Genomic DNA, 25375 nt, shown 5'->3' on the forward strand with positions numbered 1-25375 from the left:
TCAAGTCAACTTCAACGTCAGCATCCCACATGGGTGGCAAATGCACTAGATATTGACCAACTAGCTACTCGGAATTCTCTGAAGAACAAGCAATTCCCCACTGAAGCTAGCAAATCTTCACTGAAATATGCCACAAGCATACCCTTTGAGAAACTCTTTCAAGAAACAAAAATTGCTCAGTAAGAGTCAAGAGGTAAGGCACACACAAAAACCTTCCTAAATTCAATCCATCTCCCTTCATTGTATTCAAAGACCAGGATAACATACAGTTCTGAAGGTCATTAAAATTCAAGCTTTGGAAAACATGAGTCCATTCTGAAGCTAAAAGTAATTCAAAAAGAAATCACTCCCCAGCTTGCACTATAGGATAATCATCATCTGAGCTCATCAAGAAACAGCAGTTATGTCAAGACTGTAGTCATAGTCTACAGCTGCCAAGTACGACATTCTGAAGTTCATAGCTGTGGCATACATCCAAAACAAAGCTCTCTTTTTAAGATTTGTGAGATTTTAAAATCTTGGTATCTATCTACTGCACAGGTATAGTAACAACACTAGGAAAAAAAAAAAACCAAAACACTGCACTTTCCCACCATCACTGCAAAACCTAGATTCCTAGTTCTCAGGAGGAACAGAATAGATCCCTTCTTTCTCCTCCTTTGTTTTCAATCATCTTTTATATACATTTATTACTGTAACAGCTGCAGACTTCAATTGTCCTATTATAACACCTGTTCTAATAGCCTTTATATTTTACCAAGCTTATCCAATTCTCACTGTAGTAAAATAACATCAAATACAAAGAAAACAGACAGAATAACAAACAATCTGGAAAAGCCGACATAATTAGGAATGCAAGGAGAAGTAGCAAACTTAAAGCAGCATCCAATGGTTAGCAAGGAATGAAGTGGCTTTCGGGGGGCTGCCAACATTTGCTATTTGTGGGTTTTTCTAGAATCTTGGAATATTCAGGTGTATTTGAATTCCCAAGAGACAGCGGCATGTGGACTAGGCATGTTTACCACAACTTTGTAAGTTCATATCCCCTTCTAAGACTAAGAACCGCAGAATGGTTGAAGTTGGAAGGGACCTCTAGAAGTCATCTTGTCCAAACCCCCTGCTCAGGCAGGGCCACCTAAAGCCAGGTGCCCAGGACCTTGTCCAGACAGCTTATAAGCACCTATAGACCCTTGCAGACTTATATCCAAGCATAGACAGTATTTCTTACATTTCTCAGTTCTTTTTCTGTAAATACTGTTATTTAAAATTTGATTGTGATGGAAAAGCTGAACCGATGGAAACAATTAAGGACACATGGGCTCTTCTCTAAAATATAAAGAGTTTCCAATATCCTGAAATAACAGAACTTAAAGCAACTGCTTGCTAGCTTTGATTTCAGGCAATTGCAATAGATCCTTCTTTTTGAATATAGAAGGCAGACACAAGACCCACTTTTCTGTAGAAATTTCCAGCCACAACTGACTTTCTCCCTTCCATCACATGACTGCAGTTCAACCTATCACGCAGGTGAAAGGACTCCACAAGTAGAAATCCTGTGTCTGCAAGAATAACAACCTCATCCTCTTTACTAAATGCAAGTTTTGCTCCTATACATGCCAGCTTTTTTTTAAAGCAGTGTATTCACATCGTAACCTATATGCTTTAAGTGATTCCCCCCATCAAAAAACAAGATTACTAAAAATGAAATGAAGCATCTTCCGTATAGAAAAAGTTGTATTTACAGTTTTATTTAGCAGAGTTAAAGAGCAAACAATTTTAACACTGTTGTTTAAAAGTGTTTTTACCCAAAGTTGCCAAGATCTAGTAAGTTATTGAACACAAATATCGGGCATAAGGCAATAATCCTGACCAGCCCATTAGAGATCACCCCATCCCCAAAGAGCAGAACTGATAAAGGCGGTAGAAAATTTAGACTGTGATTGACTCAATTTCCAAAAATTAGACAGACATGATGAAAATAGGGTTCCACTCTTGAGTACATCTTTAACATCTGCAGATGAAGGAATTTCTAAAGCACGCAAAATGCAAAGACGATTCCTGTTTCCAAGGGAACATTCAGTGCTTTGAATCCAAGAATGCTATGTCCGTACACAGTGGTCAGTACATGACTATGGCAACACACAGATGGTAAAAGATTAAAAATAGGATTAGAATTTTTTCCATTCCATGTCATCAGGAGGATTTACTTCTACCTTCCTTTTACCAACATCAGACCAGTTGGTGCTCAGAACTGTGCCTCCAGACTCCATCTGCAATATGAGAGAAAGCTTGTTTAGTTTGCTAGAGGAATTCTAGTAATACAAAAGCTCCATTTCTTACAGCAGATTAACAAATTCTGAAGAAAGGTGAAGATGTAGAAGCAAGTTACACAGGAATTCTGTGTATATATAGAATAAAATTTGACAAAGCCATCATTCCATAATCTTCCGCCCAACAATACTTTTATCAGTACTGGACACAATGAGATGTTACTTCATTAACAAGAAGCTTTTAAAAGGTCAGTCAGGTTCTTGCAAGTGAGGGCTACAAATAAAAGGAACCAGATATAAACAATTAAAAGGAATTTGATTCTTTCACTCATGGCAACTCTTCAAGCTCTAGATGAGCCAAAAACTGTATTTCCTTTGCTAACACTGATTGAAACAAAGAGACCAGTGACAAAGCACAAACTTTACTGAGGCACAAACTTAGATTTAAAGAGTCACATTCATTAGTGTACAACATCGTAGCTTTCAGCAAGACTTGTTATACCAGTATCTCCAACAGCACCACTGCCATTCATTATAGGCCCAAGGTTTTGGTAGCCAGAGGCTTCCCGGTTCACGCAAAGCTTAGTAAATTGTGTCAGTGTGCAAAAGTTACACATTCCTTCAGAGAAAAGAAGTGGAGACTTACAAACGATTTGTTCATGGCACGTTTCACTTCATCTGTACCATCTGAATAAATTTGCTGGAAGAGTTTATTTAAAGCAGCATCTCCTTCTAACTTCTCATTCTTCTCCTCTTCTTTGATTTCAACCACCAGTTTGTCCCAGTTTCTCGTATAGTGAGAGGACGATGGATATAAGTGCTGGGTATCTGAAAAAGAAGTGTTAGTTAACTAAGCATTTTCTCACGAATTTTAGAGCAGCACAGAACACATAAACATATATGTATCCGATGAGTCAGAGATGATAATGGAACACGAATCTGAAAATGCAAATAAATTCTTCCTTACTGATACAAGCATTGCCGTAACAAAAATAAAGAAAACTAAGAAATGCTAGAGACTACATTCAGCAGCTGCAAAAGTTTACTTTTAAGTAAACACAGTTACATAATTTAGTTATCCAACAACAAAATGCTGGATAACAGCAACACAAATAATTAAAGTCAAAACGAGGCAGAAGATATTGGCTGACAGTAAGAAAAAAAAAAGCCAGCAGCCTAGAGCCATAGGAAAATTTGAGCTAAATTTAAAAAAATATCTGAAATCAATAAATCAGGAAATTCAAATTCTCTCAAAGGTAGGTTGTTAATCTGTCTTGAAAAACTGCAAATGTATTACTTTCCAAGAGAGATGGAATACTTAAGTAAATAATACTTAATTATTTAAGCAACAATAACAATGCACAGAACTGCAAAACAGTGACAAAAATAGATAGCCAAACAGATAAGCCCAGAGGAATTAATGACAAGCATATATCTTTAACAATCCATCAGATTAATGGAAGTTATGACTAAATTTAATACCTAAGTTTCAGTAATGCCCTGCAGACTTTTTCTGTCAATTCTTGGCAGTAAAAACAAGACTATTAGGCTTTTCATTGTAAATATGAAGCTGTGATTTTATTAACAATATTTAACACACAAAATATTATTAATAACTGCAAGTAACTTAATACAAATAAACCATTTAATACTTAATAGTTCAGAGAACAAACCTGGTGTAAATTGCTTTAACTTAGGAGAATCTCCCTGCCCCTCCAGCTTCTCCCATCTTACAGCCTCTGGCTTCTTCATTTTTATCTCAACCTACAAAACACAAGACAAAGAACAAATTAATCCAGATGGCAAACAGTTCTGCCAAATAGGTTTGAATTAGTTGGATCCTGTAGCAGTAAGAAAATAAATTTGTTTTTAGAAACAGAGTCTCTAATATGAAGCCTGTATTCTAACAAAATTTACCTACCTTACAAGATGAAGTTACCTGACTTCAAGTCACATGTCAGCTAAGCTCTTACGTGGCTGCATAGCTCTTTTATCAGACTTTTACCCTTTTGTTTAGTACCACTTACTTTCTTTTGCTTACTATCCACTTGATTCTTTTTATAAATTACAGTATCCCAAAAGTAACGACCAGTCCCAATGTGTCTACACTGCCAGGCACCAAGGTATTCTCTTTCAAGCATCCCCTTCTTGCCAGTCAGCTCTAATAATTAAATAGTACTTTTGAAGGACTGCAAAATCCAACTTTATCTAGGTTTACATTTCATCCACCAAAAAATTTCATATTTGATGTGTAGTACACGAACCAGAGAAACACCCTGGGACTATGCAGATCTTCCCACTGGAGAAATTCAGAAGCTGTATTCATTTGGTTCAATGAACACACACTGCTATGGAGAAAGCTGTCTAGTATTCATTGACAAAACTGGCAATTAAAAATGGATATAGTTGCAATTATCATAGCAGAAACAAAATTAAGTGAAGTATGTCATGCCCTATTCAAAACTACACATAATCCCGTTAGACAACCATATTGAAATGTTTTTTCGTAATTAACCTTATCCTTTGGTTACAGGGTTACAAAGTTGCAAAACAATGTCTGCAAACCAAGGACTGTCTAATGTCACTCCCAACAACAAATTCACTTAAGAAAATGTCACAAAGTTCATATGATGCTATTAATTAACCGAAATCAGCGCTTGCTAAACTTCAGCCGTTCCTTATTTGTGAACAGCTCAGCAGAAGTGAGTTCTTAGTTCTACCTAAAGCCACTATAACCTGGGGATCCCTGCAGACCCAAGAACAAAGACACCACTGTAAAAGCTAACCCTAGAGATCCTAACAGCAAGCTCCTTGCACAGCATCATGTTGATTTCAAATTTGAACTTTATTTAATCCATTCTTCAAATCAGTCACTGGTAAGCAACAGACTGAGATACCTTATAAAAATAATGAAATGAGCTCGTTTAAGTTTCAAAGCTTCGACGTTTGCAATCATGCCACATTTTAAGAATCAGAATATTCAATTATGATTGCTTCTTCCCCCTCCCCCCCACTCCCTGGGGAAGCTACCATTTCCCTAGACAAGTTTAAATACTTGTTTTCCACCACTAACTTGTACTAACTGAGAACAACAAAAAATTTAAGACATGAGGCATGGAATGCCCTTCAAGGCAGGGGAGTTTCAGTAAGTTTGTAAGTCCAACACCCACGTGTATTTGACTTCCCACTCCCCGTGTCTGTTGGATTTCCAATGTTTTTAGCAACTTTACAGGTCACAAATTAAGCATTAGGGTATCAGTTTTTAAAATAGTGAAAGTCACAGAACCAAAAACAATAAAATAAAAATAAAATACTGTATTACTTTAGTTGCTCAACCTACCGTCTCTAAAGAAGGCCTGTATTCCAGAGTTTAATATTGCAATCTGTATGGATGCAGAGATTTCTGCTGAAACTATGCAAAAGCAGCATTCAAACTGTGCCAATGATTAGTCTTCAGTAGAACTAAAGAAGTCAGAAAAAGTTCCTTCAATGGACACTTCTAAAAACACTTTGGAAATTACAACTTTAAAGTTCATTTTTGAACACCTACACTCATAAATCTAACGCTCTGTGATTACTTTAAGGAAGCTAAAATATTTGTGTATCTACATGTAAGACAAACAAGTAGTTCCATGAGTGCCAGAACTTGCAGGGTTGTTTTTTTTTTTCCCCAATGGATTTGGATTCATGAGTCAAACATTTAAGTTAATTAGCCATTTACAAAGACACCAATTAGTTACAAGTGAAACGTGAGAATTAATTTAAAACAGCTTGTCTCTCCTCTGCTTCCTATATAACTCTTCTCAACCTGAGGAAACTGTATTATCAGTTCAGATGCACATTTAAATTCAGGAGGCCTTAATTTTAAGATTTTATACTCTGCTTATTAGTGCATCCCCCCATATGATCTATACTTCAAATAAAAAAAAAAAAAAAGAGTAAATGCTTGATACTAAGGCTGCTCAACCCTATACCTCTTCAATTTCTCTTCTGTTTGTTTCTTCCTTCACTATCTCCTCTTCAGGCTTTCCACCAGTATCTTTCAGTATCTCAAATACAGACTATTTCATCCGTGCCAAGAATGACCTCTAATGCAACATAATGCTACGCGTGAACTACTAAACAGGGACTTTTTTCTTCTCAGAACACAACCCTCCTCAAATAATCCTTATGAAGACCTCTGGCTATTCATCAGAGTACTCTGCCCACGCATAAAAAGAAAAAAAAAAAAGGAAGATCTTTACTTTTGCTGCTCCAGTAATCCCCCTCTCCTTTTTTAATCTAGTTCTTACATCTTCCTCTCTGAAACTGCCCCTAAGCTGGTACTACATGACAAACATCCCTAAGGAGAAGGAAATGCTACAAACTAATTCCCAGTGTAAGATGCAGATTTCTTAAATCTAAACCATTTCAACCCTGCCAAGCTAGAAGTACAGACAGCTGAAGAATTGAGACAGAATGTATTCATGACATGATTAAACCTCTACCCCATCTACTCCATCCACTTCAGTTGAAGTTACTCATTAGGCAAAGTGGCAGGCAGGAGCAAAACTAGGGAAATCGTTAGCTCTATACCATTATACAACCACATTTTCCAAAAATATAAAGCTATAAAATTCTGCTTGTGAAGGCGCATATTTCTTCAACTTGAGAGCTTTATTTGATCTACGGAGAAACAACTTGGCGAGTCCCAATTATGCACACAAACGGCAATAAATGCATTTTAATGAACATTTTAAAGCAGATACTGATAGCTATCACACAGACAAGTAAAATATCTGTAAGGACATTTGTGTCATATCTAACACATAAGTACCGTTAGCTTTTTCCTCTCCTTTGAAAAAAATTCCGTACTCAGGTAAAAGAAATACATCAACACTTCGCCAACTACTTCGATTTAACATTTATATTTCATAAAATGTGTACCTGTGGGCCTCGTGCCAACTTTAGAATAAAAGACAGGAAAATTTCATTGCAAATTAAATGCTTTGCATGCCACTTGCGGACAAGCCTAATTCCTCAGCCTCTCCTTGTAGCTCTTGCCATGCAGCCAACCGACCATCTCGGTAGCCCTCCGCTAGGAATTGCTCCACTACGTTAGTGCCTTTCTTGCACTGGGAAGTCCAAAACTGGACACAGTACTCCAGATGTGTAAAAAGTTCCACTGCAGAAATAATCCACTTTCTGTTGTAATTTTTAAGTTCCCGGTATTTTGGGCTCAAAGTGAGCAAAGCAACAAGGAAAAGAAACATGGAATTTTGAGAGAGTAATTCATGCACTACTTGTTTGAAAAACTGTCTTGAGAGAAACCAACCCCTCCGAGAAGAGGGTCAAATGGGGGATTCATCATCTAGAAGAAACCCCATCCGCAGTGAAAAGATACAGAGAAGTTTCTACCCACAGAATTTTCTAGTCATGAAAGTAATCAATTTTTTAAAACCTGTCAGAGATTTAGACAAGGTTGTTTGCAGCTTAATCATAGCACTAGCTATCAGAAAAGATGCGACAGAGTTACTCTCAGAAGCTATTCATTGGTAGTATAAGAACACAAAAAACCCTTACTTTAAGATGACTGGCATAAAAGAGTATTTAATCTAGTTTTAAGAAAGAATTTCTCCCCTTAGCTACAGATAAACACAACGCTAGTTAGCCAACATTAATTTTCTAGGTAGAAGCTTACTGTTAAAAAGCCCAAACCTTTGATGACTGGATTTCACTTGAAACTTACGTCCTGGGACAGACATTGCCAGTTTAACTGAGAAACATTAAAAGGGAAAGAATTTTTATATTCCTCCCTTCTGGTGTACATGGACAAGTTACAAGAATTTTTTTCTAATTTCTACTGTGTTTTATATTATACAGTCCATGCTAAGGCAAAGTTCACTTACCACTGGCAAATTTGTGTCAAGCTCTGATCAGATGGATGAACGAAATCAGAACTGGCAAAACTTAAGCAGTAGTTCAGCCATTAATTTTAAGATGCATCACAATTTTAAATTATTTAAAACTCCTTCTAAATTGTGATGTTTTGCTATATTAAACACATGAAAACAAGAATTCAGGGTTTCCAATCAACTACTTAGTTATTTACTGAACTACTGACTGCTTTGTCTGAGTTGTAAAATTTAAGTGTTTAGAGTTGTCATTTTGCAATCACCTCATGTATTTTGTTACCTAAATTTAAGGGTAGGACAAAATAGCGCTATCTTCTAAAAACGTATGACTTATTCAAACTCAACTCTAAGATCATACGCACGTAGAGTTTTGGTATTCTAGTTATTCAAAGACCTTTTATACATTGCTTATATTCTGAATTCCAAGATCTTTGGTCCATTACTTTGAACAAAATATACTGAGATGAAAATAACTCTACAGTGTTACCACAAATAAATGATAATTAAGAAATTTATTCTGTAGCAAATATATTGCAACAGAAGGGATCTAGTGTGCACCTTTCAGTTTCTTTGCCAGCTATGTACTATGGAGAACTGAATGCAAAAAGGTCAAAGTTTCCACCTCACGGATATTACATAGCAACCACTTGTTAAAATTTTGAATTTTAGAAAAGGAGCTAGCAACACAGATCATTTAGGTATCCTAAAGCTCTTTGTCGCTGCACCCTCAACATAAACCATTGCTATTCCAATAGTTCTTAAATCCATCTTCTTTCAAGACAGAGGAAAAACTCTTATGCACAGTTTTCCTTTATGTATTTAAATAAAGCATGGGCACTGACTTATATGTTTGTTTAAAATATAGTTCTCAGAGTATTAACAAGTTTAAATCTGCCCCACACCTATCTGCATTCATAAAGGGGGGGGGGGAATCAAACTTATTTTAAGCCAAGTAAATATCAAGCCAATCATTGGGAAGGTTTCTTTATGGTCTAGCCAGGAAATTGCTCCAACTAGCCCTGCCTAAGAGATGCAAGAGATTTCAGAAAAGTATCCAACTCATATCTTGAATATCAGTTTATAATTTACAGAATATGCTCAAGAATATATACCGGAGATATGAATCTGCATGAAAGCCTCACAGAGAAAACAAGTATATGAAAGCAGGGAAGTCTGCATTCAAGTGTCTGCAATCAGTTTAATGAAAATATCCAAAACGAGAAAGTATCTTTTAAGGATTGGACTGCAATGGTAAGAACCAACTTCAGTTAAAATAAATCTGTTCCTCTGTTTATCTATTTGTGTACATTTGCCTCTGAATAGAGGCTCTGACGACAGTCCAAGATCACTTTTTACCTTTTCCTTTACATTTAGCAACAGGCAATGGTGTGCTTTTCCAATAAGCTGCACAGAGTATTTCAGAGTTTGCAAAGCAAAATGTTGGTTTGAGGAAAAGAAACATTCCACTGATGCACACTACCATATTTTTGGCATGAAGCTGCTGAGAGTGTGCTTCTACTTCAGACATCTCTATTAAGTAAAAAAATGTCAACTGTAAAAGAGGCTGAGGATTTTAACACCTCCCCTGTTTGCAGCACAACTGATTGCTAATTAAAGGACAGTTCTGGGGTAGAGAAACCACTTTTTACCACTTTTTCAAATGGCTCTAAATCGCTGCAAGTCGTTGCTTGCAAAAAGCCCAAACCACTAAAAACTCACAGTAATTGTCCCCAGACTACTTGTAGATGCAAGAGCAGAGGGGAAGAAAAAGAGAAAGCACTAGCTCAAGTTTCCTTCAAGTTCATAAAGCACACGTGCTAAAAGCACATACTCATCCTCACTCTCCTCTTCTAGGTCTAAGGAGAAGAAAACCCTGAGTACCACCTAGAGAAACTGCTCACGTTACACAAGTTTCCAACAGAACACAGCAGAATATTGCCCTGCAATCCCAAATACACTGACTGATAGACTGAACAGAAGAGGGAAAAGACAGCGAGGCTGACTGTGCACAAAGAACTGTTTCAGAACGTTAGAAATCCTTACACTAGTTGTCCATTTCTACTTTCCTGCCACATTTTGTGGACAGAGACAGATCAGCTAGTTTTGTCTTAAACATATTTAGTCACTCTAAGTTTTTATGCCTTTTCCTTTTATGAAGGGAGCACAATGATATTATGCACACTGAGCTACAGGATAACTGCACACAGGCAACTTCCAAAGAGCAAACTTGGTCCAGCCTTTACATTTTGGCTCCCTCTTTTGGAAAGAAGTAAAAAAAACAAGTAGCACCACCAAAGGGTACCTTCCTCCTGTTAAATGCCGAATGCAATGTGCACTTTTCAGTGTGGCACAATTCTTCCCCCACTTCACCTGACACCTGAACACAATTGAGGATGACCACCAAAAAACACAAAAACTGACCTATTGTGTACAAAGTCATGATACATGCAGAGACCAGATCAGCTTCCATTTTTAAGACACAAATCTCAAATTTATACAGTGCTTTTTGGAGCTGCTGTTACTTTTTGCTTGATCAGATTACTACAGTCGTCAGACACCTTTGACAGATGAGGAGTATAATCAATAATGTCAATTGATCTAGTTATGATCTATCAACTATGCTGTTCATGTACAAGAAAAAAATGCTATGCATGTACAGTGAGTGCCTCAAGAGAAGGGCTCAACACATTTTATTCAGCATTTTCTCCCATTAACATTAAGCTGAGGCGTTAGACCATCAAAATTATATGCTGAACAACACCGGGTAATTCTAAGTAACTTGCGACTAAATGTGAACAGGAACCAAATCAACTCAAAGCTGAATTTGCAAGTAGTGATATCTATTAAATAGCAAATAAACTTTTAAATTAGGTAAAATAACGGCTCCAAGCATGGCAGTATTACATCCAGCCACTATTAAAGGCAGTCTGTATCATGTGTAAAACTGTCGACAATTAGATAACATACAATACTAGGATGCATAAAGAACAAGATGATTTTATCTCAAAACTGGACTTCACCCACACATTATGCTGTTCTTGAGCCGGTGTCAAGTGTTTTAGCTCTTCAAGCTCACAGCTTGAAGTCAAAAGTCTGCAGATTATGAACACTAATCTACTTCTACTCTACAGAAACCAAATACCTCCAAACATCTATCTATGCCACCTCTGTACCATTTGCTAGTTCTGTTCTTTTCTAAACAGAGACTTTATATCTCAGAGCTAGACACAGCATGGATTTATTGAAAGGTATAATTTCTATTTCATTGCTAGGAAAGAAACAATTCTTAAGTATCAATTGCATTTTTCACCACTGTTAACACTCCCTGAAAGAACCAGCCCCTCTACTCTGCTCTGGTGAGACCCCACCTGGAGTACTGCATCCAGCTCTGGAGCCCTCAGCACAAGACATGGACTTGTTGGAGCAGGTCCAGAGGAGGGCCACAAAAATTATCAGGGGGATGGAACACCTCTCCTATGAAGAAAGGCTGAGAGAGTTGGGATTATTCAGCCTGGAGAAGAGAAGGCTTTGGGGAGACCTTATTGCAGCCTTTCAGTACTTAAAGGGGGCTTATAAGAAAGATGGGGACAAACTTTTTAGCAGGGCCTGCTGCGACAGGACAAGGGGGAATGGTTTTAAACTAAAAGAGGGTAGATTCAGACTAGACATAAGGAATAAATTTTTTTTCACAATGAGGGTTGTGAACCACAGGAACAGGTTGCCCAGAGAGGTGGTAAATGCCCCATCCCTGGAAACATTCAAGGTCAGGCTGGACGGGGTTCTGAGCAACCTGATCTAGTTGAAGATGTCCCTGCTCATGGCAGGGGGGTTGAACTAGATGACCTTTAAAGGTCCCTTCCAACCCAAACTATTCTATGATTCTATTCTATCATTCTATGAGCCAATCCCAGAGTCTGTAAGTTCTGTCTGCTCTTTGCAGCTATTCTCGAATTTGTAATTCTGCAAATACAATTAAGGCCATTTTCTCCTCCTGAATTTGTATCTTTACCTTTATTCCTTTGCATTTGTCAAGTGATGCCGAATTTCAAGCAGTATTGAGAAATCCCTCCCCAGCTTCTCTTAGTTACCAAAACACGCAGGATTGTTCTACTATCTGCCAGTTCTGTTGTTTCATCCTCTATCCAGTATATTTATTAGTTTTATGAAATTCACGGGAAACCCGAACCATCCACCAGATAACCTGCCCATACATTCCACTCTGTTTCCTCATGTATTTCCTCATATAATTGGAAAAGACCAGACTTTTTGTTGCCCAGTGAAGACAACACGATGCTAATGGCAATATGGCTCATACATTCAAAGCAGCATTACAAAATAAAGCAGTGTGAACACATGCAGTTATTTTTATCTGAAATTATTAATCCACAGGAGCAGATTTGTTTCTATCCCATGAAAACACAATTTCTTTAGGAGTGTGTAGTAAAAAGTTCATAATGGGAAGATAATGAGATTATGTCTTTCTTTCCAAATCCTTACAAAAGGACTTCATGTAAATGGTACAAAATAATTTGTAAAGGGTTTGAGAAGTTCTAAGTAATAAGATAGCTTATTCAAAGTAATAACTGCATATTTTCCATACCGCTCATAAGAACAAAGTACATACATGAAACTTATTAAAGGAAATCTGAATTTCTAGTATTCAAACACTAAGACTGCATCATTCCCTTAAAGCGCTTAATGTTTTTCAAAGTAAAACATTCTGAGCCTTTAAGGAAGTCTTTGCATGCTTAAGGCAATCCTGCTTTTGAATTTTTTTCTTCAGCCAGACTCCATCTGCTGGTCGGAACCGGAATTAGCTGGGGCATGATTTAAATTGTATTCCTTCACTATGCCTACAGAGATGTCCTTATACTATTCTTTTCTGCGAGAGGAAGAATGTGTTGGAAGCACTGACTTCTGCTGTTAGAACACCTTCTGTGTTCTCTCTTATCCCATTTTGTCTCAAAAATATTCTCTCATAATTATATAGGAACAGTAACATTTGGAAACAAATGCAAAACATTTACAAATCAGACACTGCCTGAACATAACTAAAGCTTTCACACCACTTTAGGAACCTCAATCTAAACCAGGCTCTAGACTACTAGAGATTATTCCACAGATTAACCCAGGCTAGAAGAGATGGTAGCGTAGAAAGACAAAGTCAAGTTCAACAGTGCTCAGTAGCATGAAGATGCTTCATGAAAGTAATGGTAAACTTCAAGACAAATGAAAAGCATAACATAAGCTAGATAGGAACATAAAGCAAACAGAACCTCACAAGTTACTCCTCTTGACAAGGTGCGTGCCCGTTCCACTCAAATTTATATAAATACTAATGGACTAGCACATTTTCTACATACTTTGAGCACTTTGCTTATCTCCCACAGTGTACGAGCTCACGTGACTCAATCACATAACCTGCCCAGCTTCCTTAGTGCAAAGAGTCGAAAAACGAGACCAACTTTCTATGACAATCCTCTCATGTAATCTTGAAGTCCTTCTTCCCTGAAATGATGCAAGAACTATTATAGGTACCTTTCTGAGAAGGGAACAGGTAAAATGGAACATGAGAACACAAAGGAATTTCCAAAAGCTCTGCAACCACAAGGAAAGAATGAAAAATACATTCCCGCTTCAGAGATTCAGGCTTGGCTCAGACTCAGGCTTGGACAAAGCATATGTCTGTCTATGCATTATACCAACAATATATGCTATGTCAGACCACAGTCAGTTTCTTATTTTTCTATACCTGTAGCACAGAAGAAACAAAATGCTGAGACAAAAGCATTCTCTCTCACGCCATGCAATTTTCAAGCAAGTACTATTTCCAGGAACAGCGTGGAATACACCCTCTTGAAAAAACAAGAACAGTTAACCATATGGCTAACCTTTACCAGCAAGAAAATGTCATGAAAGGGTAAGAATTATTTCAACACTGAAATCCTCAAAGTCTGACTTTTCTTGAACACACAAAGATAACAATGCTTCATAAGGCAATATTGGCTCCTAAAAGTTTAGTAGCAAGGTTTTCATACTTTCCTAATACCTGAATTGTAAGAGTGAAGATCAGAGTCTTCTTTCTACAGCAACAAGTAAAAGCATCCTCAAGATAACTGTCATTTGCACTTCAGTAAGCACCTATTTCTGATATTTGCACAAGTTTAGAAAGCCTCCCACTGGCTGAAAGGCACCTTGAAGAAAGAAAAAGCAATTCTATATGAAAAGCAAGATACTATGACTGTTGCAGAGAGACAAGACAATAGAGTAGAAACGTTTTCAACGTCAGGATCAATCAAAGAAATAATTTACACTTTAAGAAGCTTACCTTTGTTGAAAGCACTTTAAATGTACTTTGCTCTGGCACTATAGAATGAAGAAGAACAAGCTTTAAGTTGTAGTCTTCACCTGATGGAAGTTTCACTGATGCATTCATCTGTTAACAGTTGAAAACATGTCTCTGGTCATCTTTGAGAGCAGTTTTCCATTTCCAAGTAAAGGACTGTCATTTGGCACCAAGATTAAGTGATTAAATTAATAACCCTTCACTGGGACACTTAAAGCATCAGGCATCAGAATTTCAGATGACACCATTACATTACTGCATTATTGAACAAGGTGTTTCTAAAGTACACTAGAAAATGAACAGGAGATTTCAATTCTTAGCCAGCAAGTACTCAAAAAACCTATTATCTTGTCAGTTTGATCTGCATTCTTTGGGGAAAGACTTATATGGCAAATGAAGTATCAACACATTAATAATGTAACATGAAAACAATTTGCAACTTCCCTTCTAATACACACAAATTATGTGGCAAGAGCTCACATAATTTTACCAATCTAAAGCAGATAGTAACAACCAAGTACTTCTGGTAGTTCGCAAAGTAGCAACTTAGTTGAGAATAAGAACCTAACTCCTCGATATTCTCAGCTAAATTAAATATGAACATCACCAGTACCACATATGGTATTACAATAAAGAGATTACTGCACTTCCTTGAAATATGTGTTTTGCTGCCATTAACAATTTTAGTAATGCCAGAACCAAAGAAAACCCACCCACCAACATTCATTCTTTTTCTGTAATTGTCCTAAAGCAAGATATTACTCATTCATACCATATTTTTAGAATACCTTGCCTCTGTCCATTCTTACTCCAGATGCACCCATACTCAAAACATTTTAAGGCCAGATTACTTCCTCTCCCACACCTCCAAACACGCAGGCAGCTGAGAAACAGATGTTCCCTTTGCAGCATGCACACCACACTATCACTTGTGTATAAAATCTACAGACGCTGCTGCGGCAATAGATCCCAGTTCACTTGACCGAGCATACATACATCTACAGCATAGCTGTACATAAAAAAAAAACCACCTCAGACAGAAGACCTCTTGTACTGTTTTTTGCATGCTACTGCAGCAGATAATGTTCATTGCTTTAATTATTACATCTTAGGGAATCTAGAGATGCATATCAATAACCAATACAAATCACCTCTTTCTCCGAGAACTGCACACGGACATCATCCTTCTGTGCATTCTTGATCATTATAGTCACAATTACTTGAGATTCTGTTTGGTACCAGTCATATCTTTTTTTTTAAAAAAAAAAAAAAAAAAAAAAGATAGAGAGGGGAAAACATTGACTGCAGAGAGATATACAGAACAATATCAAAAGCTGGAACAGTACATTGTGTAGTTTAATGGGGAAGAGAAGACATACAAAACTAGATTTCTTCCCCTTCCTCTAACAGAGCAGCTGCAGAACTGACAAGATAAGTAGTTAAAGAACAAAGAATCATTTTTAATCAAGAAGCGTATCAAAATCAGGTCAGTTTCTTAACCAATTCATTACATTGTTTGCCTTCTATAAACTAAATGGTACTTTTTAGTTCAGGGTCTTAAAAGCCTCTCAAAAACATTACCTATACTAGGCACAATGGGGCAGTCTTAAGCTCAGCCCGAGAACTAGAAACAGAAGCCAGAATGCTTACTCCATTCTCCACTATCCCAGTGAGGCATAATCTCCTGAAAGTACAACTTAGTCTTAACAACAGCGAGGACACTGTTTGAGAAACATTTCACTTAGACTGCCATGTTCTGAAGTTACCAAAAAGGAATTTCTACAGTCACTATCTTGCTTCTCCAATCCCCAATCAAAGAACAGATATATGTCAATTATTTTAATTCTCACAGTAAAGCTAAAGTCAACTTACTTGATCTTTGGTGGCAGAGGCTGTTGCTGTGTATTCTAGGTGAAGCATATTCCATTGGAAAGCAAATTACATCAGTGTAAGTGAAAATACACCATGAAGTACTTTTCAAAGACACAAATCATTTTCATACTGATTGCTCCCTTTTTCTTGATTTACATATGTGCATTAACTTACAGGTGAAGCTCTTTGCTGTTCTCCTAGCCATTTATGCCAGATTAAGAACGAAAAAGTTTCAATTTACATTAAATATGTCAGTCTGTAACTTAGAATATATTGGTCAGATTTTATAAATAGCAGTACGTTCAGCTTTAACTCATTTTCTTCCTGGATAAGAAGTATATCTGAAAGACACACAGTGGCTATGTTGCTAATCTAAAGGTCATGAAGGAAACCCAAAACAGATCTGAGAACTTAGGCTATAACTGTTAAACATAAAAACCTTTTAACTGTAAGATTTGTCTTTACATATACCCACCATGTTTTCTGTACGCTTTCCTCCTCTATCCTATTCTTAAAATGTAAAAAGTGGAAGTAACTATGAAAGAGGGAGCAGAACATTCAATGCAAATTCCCATTTTTGTCTCAAAAAAAAAAAAAAGGGGGGGAGGGAGCAGGTCAATTTCAACATTGCTTCTGAAGATTTCCAATTAAAAAAAAAAGAAAAGGAAACTGAAAACTGAACGAGTTACAGCCGAAAAAAGTCTGCACAAACCACTTGGCAAGCTACTGGGGGAAAAAAAAGTTACTTCCTAGCAGTCACAAGCAAGTTAGTATTGACAACATGAGCTGGTTAATTTGTAGAATTAGGCCACAAACTGCAAGCAAAGTTAAAATTTACTTTAATGAGTGCACATTAATTGCCAGATTTGTATGCCATTCCTAAGAGTTTTCATGACTCAAATTTTGCAACCTTGGTTTCAAATAAAAGAACACGTTTAGAAGAAAAGCTAAATCCTTCAGAATTGCATGCAATAGGAAAGATAATTTTTAAAGCCTGAAAGTTTTAAGAAGCCAGTGATGCCTGAAAGTACGCTCTAGCTTAACAAAGAAATCAAAACAGTAAATATATTAAGGAAAACATCTTACCACTTCTGTCTGTGATGCTGCGGAAAGAAAAAAGTTGCACTTACAGGCAAAGACATATTGAACTTATAAAGCATATACTTATTCTAGCTTTCTTCAGTTACTCCAGACATTCTGCATTTATTCCAGTCTCAACTGTAGAAGAGTTAAAAAATGCCAGTTCTACCTCTAGTATTTTGCTTTTATGACACTCTACTTTTTAATCAGACTTCAATCAGCAACGGGTGCAAAGAAACAACTCTAATATAAAGCATGTTCTGATCAACAGAAGGAACAAACTTTCCATTACTTTCCTTGCTTATCAGAAACCTATACAGACCTTTTTTAATGAAAGCAACATCAAGGCAAACAGAAGTTCTAAAAAATCACTTCCTGCGAGTCTGTACTAGGTTTATCATCCATCCATAGGAATAGCACAAAGTTCTCATCAAATCTGTATCTCATGCTAGGCAAACACAGTTGGGGAATGAGATGGAAATCTGGCAGAGAAATTCACTTGTATGACCTTAAATATACTGTAATACTTGGACCTAAATTATAGCTCAGTATTTTCTCTTCTAAGTATTTGTTCCTAAAATACTTCAGATTAATTATGTGTGAAAAGAAACAAACTTTCCCTTTGCTTCTTTATAATGCATACTGCTAAAAAGAGATAAAGATTAATAAAAAAAAGAATATTAAGTTGTAATTAAGAAATCAGAGGTTTTGGTGTTGGTTTTTTGTTTGTTTTTTCTTTCTTTTTTTTCTGGAGTATCAGAGAATTAAGATAATGGCTCAAAAAAGAAAAGACAGGGAGGAATATTCAAGATAAAACAGGACAACTGGGTTGAGCCAGACAAAACACTGCAAAAAGTAATTATGACATCAGAGAAAAATGTGTATTTTAACCTCTTCCCTTGAGACGGCAGAAAAAGTTGTCACTCAAGATAACCCTTTGCAAATAAGACTGTGCATGCCAGTCACTTACCTAATTTCTCCAAATAAAAATAAACCTGGCAAAAACGTATCATGAAGCAGAAACTTGTTCATTCCTATACAACACAAAAAGGTTCTCCTCTATTTGGTTTTTAGTCAATAGATTGACATAAACTTGTATTATTTCTATGGCCCCATTCCCCAGTGTGCACCACAAAAAGGGACAAAAAGTGAAGGAAAAAACTACATCAGTTATTGTGTTATATCTCATTAAAATCCACAGGTAGTTTAAGCACACCAGATGAGTTCATTGTCAGGGTGTCAGTTTGTAGGAAGGTATGAAAGGAAACTATACTCATACTCACTGACTACCACGGGTAAGACATCAGAGCAGCAATGAGCACCTAAGGCACTCTCCACATAGAATCAGAATAAAATCCCCAAACTTCCACCTCTCTTTCCAACTTTATATTCTGCAAGACTTGAAAGCTGATTTTGATACTGTTTTTACAAAGCAAGTTGACATATGCTTCCACAGTTAAAATTAGCTAGCAGCTGTATATGAAAGCAAGTTAAAATTAATTATGATTGTCTGAACTTTAAATAGATACTCCTCTGTCACAGCCAATTATTACATTAAAAACACAATATTAATGTCCCTTTAAATCTGAAGTATAGAAGTGTTCAGGATGTATACTCTGCGAGAAACAAGAGATCAGAAAAAGTGACTTTTTTTAACAAAAATTTCTTTTGCTCTAAGTAAGAGATAAGCTGTAAATCTTTGAAAAACATGACACAGTTTCAAAGCACAGGGCATATCAAGTCCCTTATCAAGTAAATGTGGTTTCTCTTACCGTTTAGTGTTTCCTCACATCTTTTAATCCAAATAGTAAAGGTATCATCTACATCTAGAAGAGATCAAACACAGTAACATTAAAACTCTTCAAGCACTACATGTATTGCATAAAGAACAATTCCTCACAACTGCCAGTTGGAACGAATTCATCCCAAATTCGCATCAATTTACTAAAAAATGGTATTATTTCCTAGTATCTTCTTGTAACCTCTGTCATTCCAGTTAAGCTTTAAGTATTTTTACACAACTCTACTATTTAACTCTGTTATATTTAATTAACTTCAAATTAATTTGTAGGATACTAGATTTTGTCTGAACTGACCCAAATACACTATTGCTTTCCAGTGTCCTCATCCTCTATATAACCGTCTGGAAAGCAAGAAGTACAGTTTTACACATTTTTCCATTATTCTTAAAATTATTTTTTCAAACAGTCAGTCACATTCTTCCTCTCTAGAGAAATATCAGAAGAGACGGTCTGTTCTGAGGACAACCCAAAGTTGCACAAGTTTTCACAAACACCAAGTATTTTCTCCTGGTGGTTTCACACAAACTTTACAAACACATCTGACGTTTCAGGGATGTTAGGAACACACAGATGCCAATTCCACTCTATGAATCAAAATCACAGAAAAGTCTAGCAAGATCTTGACACTCTAGGAAGCAAGCTCCCCAGACAGAAATGAATTCACTGGAAATTAGTTCAAGAGGTAGTAGGGTAATGGCAGAGTAATCATCTTATTTCAACAAAACTCCCAGAAAAATCTTTCACAGTCAGGAAAGTAAAAAAGTGGCAATGTTACTGACCAACTACTAGGAAAAGCTAAACTTTTTATCTCTTTACAATAGAGAATTCACACTGAGGGAGTTCACGCAGCCAACTATCCAGCAGAGGGCTTGAAGAGTTCCCAGCAGACATACATGTAACACCAAGTGTGACTCCACTGCCCAAAGAGGCTGTGGAATCTTCAGCCTTGGAGATACTTTGAAATCAATGGTAGAAGGACCTGAGCAAACACATGCAAGTTCAAAGTCAATACTGCTTTTGGCCAGGGCATGGAATTAAACAAGCTCCAGAGCTTCCCTGCAACCTAAATTAATCTATAATTTTAAAACTTAGCACCCATACCCGAAAAAGACTTCTAAGTTTTGCAGACAGGAACAAATTAATATTTATTAATCAAAAGGGAAATTAAATGAAGTAGGTTCAGGAGTCTAAGCAAAGAGAAACTGAGTCAAGTCTCCACTGATCCAGCCTCTGATTTTCAGCAGCAGTTGGGGAATTCTCTTTTTAACTACGGCCTATGACAGGACTGCTGTGCAACAAAAACTTTCAAAGAAAGGTCCAGTGTTATCTGCCCTATTTCCTAGAAGATCCCCCTTACCAACCACTGCCTCAAAAACATTTTATAACTTGAGGCAAAAGAATTTTTTTTTTTTTTTGTGCTCTGTAATTGCATTATTCTCCCAAAAAATTTACCAACTTCTGTTGACAACTTTCTAGTTCAGAAAACCTAACTGGGTCTTCACTTACTGAAAATCTACTAACTCACAGAATACAAGAAAAGTACCTACTAAGACATTTCTTTAAAAAGTTGACACATTCCACCTTTACTAAATTCATTAGGTAGTCACAGAAAAAAAACAAGAAAATTTGAGTACAATTGTCCTAAATCCACATAACATACTGAAGAGTAACAGATCACACTGCTTTTTTCAATCTAAGGCAAATTAATGAACTCCAAAAACCCACAGGCGTCTAGTCTCACGGTTGAGTGAAAGAAATCTTGCTTCCTATAAAATAAAGAAACATTGCACACTGAACAATTCATCACGTCAAGCCCTATTTACATATCACTGTAGGTGGGTAACGGGAAGCTTGCTGTAGTACCCCAGGCCTGTCAGTCCTACCAGTAATGAGCACAAGTAGGAAGCTCATCGTTGTTAGCATTCCAGATTAAGATATAAAACAGCCCTTACATCAGCAAGGAACAGAAACGTGTACCGGTGTACTTCTGCCCCGTTGCGTGGCAAAGAAACCAGCCTTGCCAGCAAAGAATTCCCCACCACAGCAATCCTCTCTGAGGCATGAACTGCTAAAGTCTTCTCCCTTTATCACCTGCTTAGCGGTATGTGGCAAATTTTCCCTCTGCGCTTGTTCATTTTGCACTAGCTGCATTTAACTGGAAGTTAATTGTTTTGCCAAAATTATTATGCTCACAATTGTTTTCACCTGGGATCCATCAAACATTCCACAGAACTGCAAAGGCAAATTCTGTTACTGACATAAACTTGCCAGCAAATTAAATAATATATGGAAGGGAATCAACTAAAAATCTGTATTTTTAAAAAGGCCTTCAGGAGATTCCTCATCTCAGAGCAGATCACAGAATTTTGTAACGAGATATGGGAAGCACAGCAGAAGCAATCTTCAGATGAGAGAGTAGTCAGGAAGGACTGGGAAGCTTCAGAAACACATCAACTGGGTAAGCAGCAAAACAATGGCAAAATTAAATTAAAACAGGTACAAGTCAAGCAATTCAACACAGGAAAAGGTTGTGCTGTATTTCAGGGATTCTGAATTAGCTAAGAGGGTCCTGGTATTCACTGACTTATCTAAAAAGACATCTGCAGCTCTGTGTGTTGTTGCACCCTACAATTAAGTAGGATGTGAGGTTAAACAGAGTGAAAAAAAGTGATGCTCTGGGCTGAGGAGATTTTGTGTATCATCTGTATTTTGAACAACTCCAACTGACAAACTAGAAAGGTGACAAAATCCATGCACGTGAAAAGCCTCAAACTGATAGTGGTTGCTTGAGGTGGGGCAAGAATATGAAAAAAAATACAGATTAATCATTCAATTAATTCAGGATTGATGAATTTGGAAATGTATGAGAAGTTACCTATCAAGTAAGGAAAGCTACAGAAGTTACTGGAAGGAATCACTTCCTTTCACAGGAAGATACTAAATAGAGAACTTGGCTAGACTGCAAAGACACACTTGTCTTTCTAGTGTACAAACTAGTGGGGACTACCTAGTTATCCAAACTACCAAAACTGAAAGAACTTTAGGAAATTTCTTATATTTTAACTCCTATTCCAGAGCAGCCTAAGCTGACAACTAACAGTTGCTGCAATTCCACCACATCCCCCTTCCACCGCCATTACCACTGCCCCAACACTGTTCCGCTGCTTCACTTCTGCTGGCTTCAGCACTCAGATCCTTCATTGCTCCATCTCAACACATTAATCCAGGGGGAAAATACTTCAAAAATAGTAGTTTTCTGCAGACTTAATGCATTGAAAGAAAAGGCTAAACAAGCACAAGAGCGAGCGGGAGCACAATCACGTGGCAGCAAGCACACTCCCATGAAACTCCAGTTTTAGATCAGAGGAGCAGATCGCTTATTTGCGGGAGGCAAAGTAATTACATTTTTGCTAAACCTTCAGGTCCCAGCCACTGTTACAGATAAGACAACATACTACAAAGATCTGAGACCGTGACAATGCTTATCAGATTAGTGCACTTTGCTCTGTGTAATCTTTCAACGTGCTTTTCTTACCATCTTCTTCTGCTGTTGGGAAGGAGGGAATGGAATAAGGATAGGGTTTTATTTTAAATGGGGTATGAGAGGGAAGAGAAAGGAGTTACAACTATCTTGCAATTGCTTTGTTGTATGCTTCCCAATGTCTTCTACCAAAGCTTTCTGTATTGAACTACCCCTTTCCTGCTTCCAGAAGAAATTCAGATTTTAAAAAAACCTCTAATTCTCCCCAAACTAAAATGTGCGCAAATCCAGCCAGGAAGCCAACAGTTTAAGAAAAAAAGATGGATAATAAACTCGCTTCTGTAATTAAGATATATCTAATGTGAGGTAAAAATCCATTTTGTCAGTTTGAATACTCATCATGTTGCATGTTCTTTCTAGAGACCAGTCTATCAAATGATTTAACAACTAAGAAATTCCAGCTATGTATAAGGAGCCTGTTCTGTTCAGAAACATTTCTACAACACTTAATGCCACACCATTGTGACCATTTATTCACAAGACCTCCAGGAAGCAGGAAAACACCCTCTCATTTTATGAAGCCAAAAAAAAAAAAAAAAAAAAAGTCATATATTACTTGCTAAGAATTTTGATACCCATTTTTAAGCAGTTTTACACCTTCATGCAGTGACTGCACAAACCCTCCCAAAAGCCAGTCATCTCAAGTAAGGCACCTAACTCATCTCATTAGCGTTTTTAAAAAAAAAAAAGCCTTGGTCTTTACTTTCAACTAACACATTAAAAAAGTTTTTTCTCATTAGCAAAGGAGTACTGTGCACACAAGAAATTTTAATACTTACTGTCCAACCTCTGTCCCTCTCTGAAAGACTCTAAAGCAGATGCATAGTTTTTAATATGATATTCACCTAACCTGACATGAACAAAGAAAAACACAAGGAAACAGTAATTACTTTTCAATCTAATCCACATTCTGAAGATCACAACATCCTTAGTTTACACACTATATTGGTTAAAATTACGCATGTAAGAATTTAAATCGCCCAAGAGGTGTGTTTTTGAAATGGCTAGAATGTTAAGATAGTCACCCCAAACTCAATTGCTTCTTATAACCACAGCTTTGTTACGGATGGGCCACAAGCAGTATGGCATTAAATTTATTCATTTGTGGTGTTGCAAAAAGTTTGTATAGAGCCATAATCCAAATACTAGTATTGCCCTACAGGTTATCACAGTATTCCCAAAGCACAATATATGATACATACCCTTTTCTAAGGAGTGCCATAGCATTACAGGGGTTGAGTTCTAGGGACTTCTTTGCATCTGCAACTGCATCTGTCAGTTGAAAGGTGAGGAACATAATAATGTGTTATAAAAAGCAGTGAACTATGAGTCTTTTAGCAGTGAAATTTTTTTAAGGTGTACTATGTTAGCTTTCTCAGCTTGCACACAAATCACACTGTTTGAATTAAATCTAGCCACAACTGCTATGGACGAACCCTTCATTCAGCTACAGAGCTCTACATAAGATGAAGCATGACTTTCATTTAGTCAAAACCTCTACTTAGATCTGAAGTGTGAATCTGTTTGGTTTTTACTGGAAAGAAAAAATAGACCAAGTTTTTAGTTATTCAGTTAATCTTCTTCCCAGGCATTATTCAGTTATCACATTCCTACCATGAGAGGATTCAGTCTCTACCAAAAACATATGGATGGAAGACGCTTGCAACACAAAGCTTAAAATCTGCCTAAGAAGTCTACTTAAAAAAAAAAAAAAACAACAAAAAACTGCCAAGATAATACTAGGCTAAAACCAAATGGAAAGCTGGGACTGCAGAGTACCCAATTCATTGGAAGTTTTGCAGAAAACAAAACAAAGGAAACTAAAATTATACCCTAACTGTAGAAGTAGTGTATTAAGTTACAGATAACACTTTCTGTTATTACTATATTTGGCTGCAGACTGAAGACATCTTCTGTAAAGAAAGTGTCATAATACACTTCTAAGAGGATTATGTGTTGTTTGAAGATGTTACCAGCGTATTTCTGTAGAAGAATATAAGCATAAGCTCGTTGACAATAATATTCAGCATCATCTGGATTCTTCTCCAAAGCTATTGTCAGTTCCTGTAAAGACACATAGAAAAATATGAAATGGCACCTCAGAAGTCTCCGTAAACATACAATACCAAACTCTGTCAAATAAGAGACATTTCAGAAGAAAATATCCTGAACTGGCATGAATGTTTAGCTGTTGCTCAACTCTCATTCACAAAGCTTAGACATCAGAGCTTGAAGTACAAGGAACTCACCAATTATACCACATTCAGGGAGCCTGTTACTGAGAAGGAAACAGGACTTTCAAATGCCTTAAACACAAAGTCTATAGCACAGGTAATTCCAAAGACCTTCCTACAATTCTCAGCATATTTGTATACAGGTCTGCTGGATTTGAGGAAGCACTGCAGTATCAGGAATTTGGAAATCAACATACAGTATATCAAAACACTTGTGCAGGGATAATATGCTCAAAGCATTGTAACGTGATGAAATACCACATTACTTTATTGAGATATTATTGAGCATAGAAGATTGTTCCGATTTATGCTGAGCACAAAAGCAGGAGAACAAAC

At 36.9% G+C, this 25375-nt stretch overlaps 1 protein-coding gene across 1 annotated transcript; it reads right to left on the minus strand.

Annotated features, from left to right (window-relative positions):
• Positions 1 to 1728: 1728 nt before the first annotated feature.
• SUGT1 (SGT1, suppressor of G2 allele of SKP1 (S. cerevisiae)) lies at positions 1729 to 24937 on the minus strand (the record flags this gene model as incomplete). The annotated part of the gene is made up of 11 exons (XM_009584742.1): positions 1729 to 2270; positions 2917 to 3098; positions 3944 to 4034; positions 14493 to 14600; positions 15662 to 15758; positions 16383 to 16408; positions 17469 to 17485; positions 19235 to 19288; positions 23585 to 23655; positions 24008 to 24077; positions 24779 to 24937. Coding segments are annotated over 11 exons (977 nt in total), but the record flags the coding sequence as incomplete, so codon positions are not given.
• Between the last annotated feature and the right edge of the window lie 438 nt (positions 24938 to 25375).

Source organism: Fulmarus glacialis, unplaced genomic scaffold (assembly GCF_000690835.1).
Source record: "Fulmarus glacialis isolate BGI_N327 unplaced genomic scaffold, ASM69083v1 scaffold32649, whole genome shotgun sequence".
In the NCBI taxonomy this organism is placed as follows: domain Eukaryota; kingdom Metazoa; phylum Chordata; class Aves; order Procellariiformes; family Procellariidae; genus Fulmarus; species Fulmarus glacialis.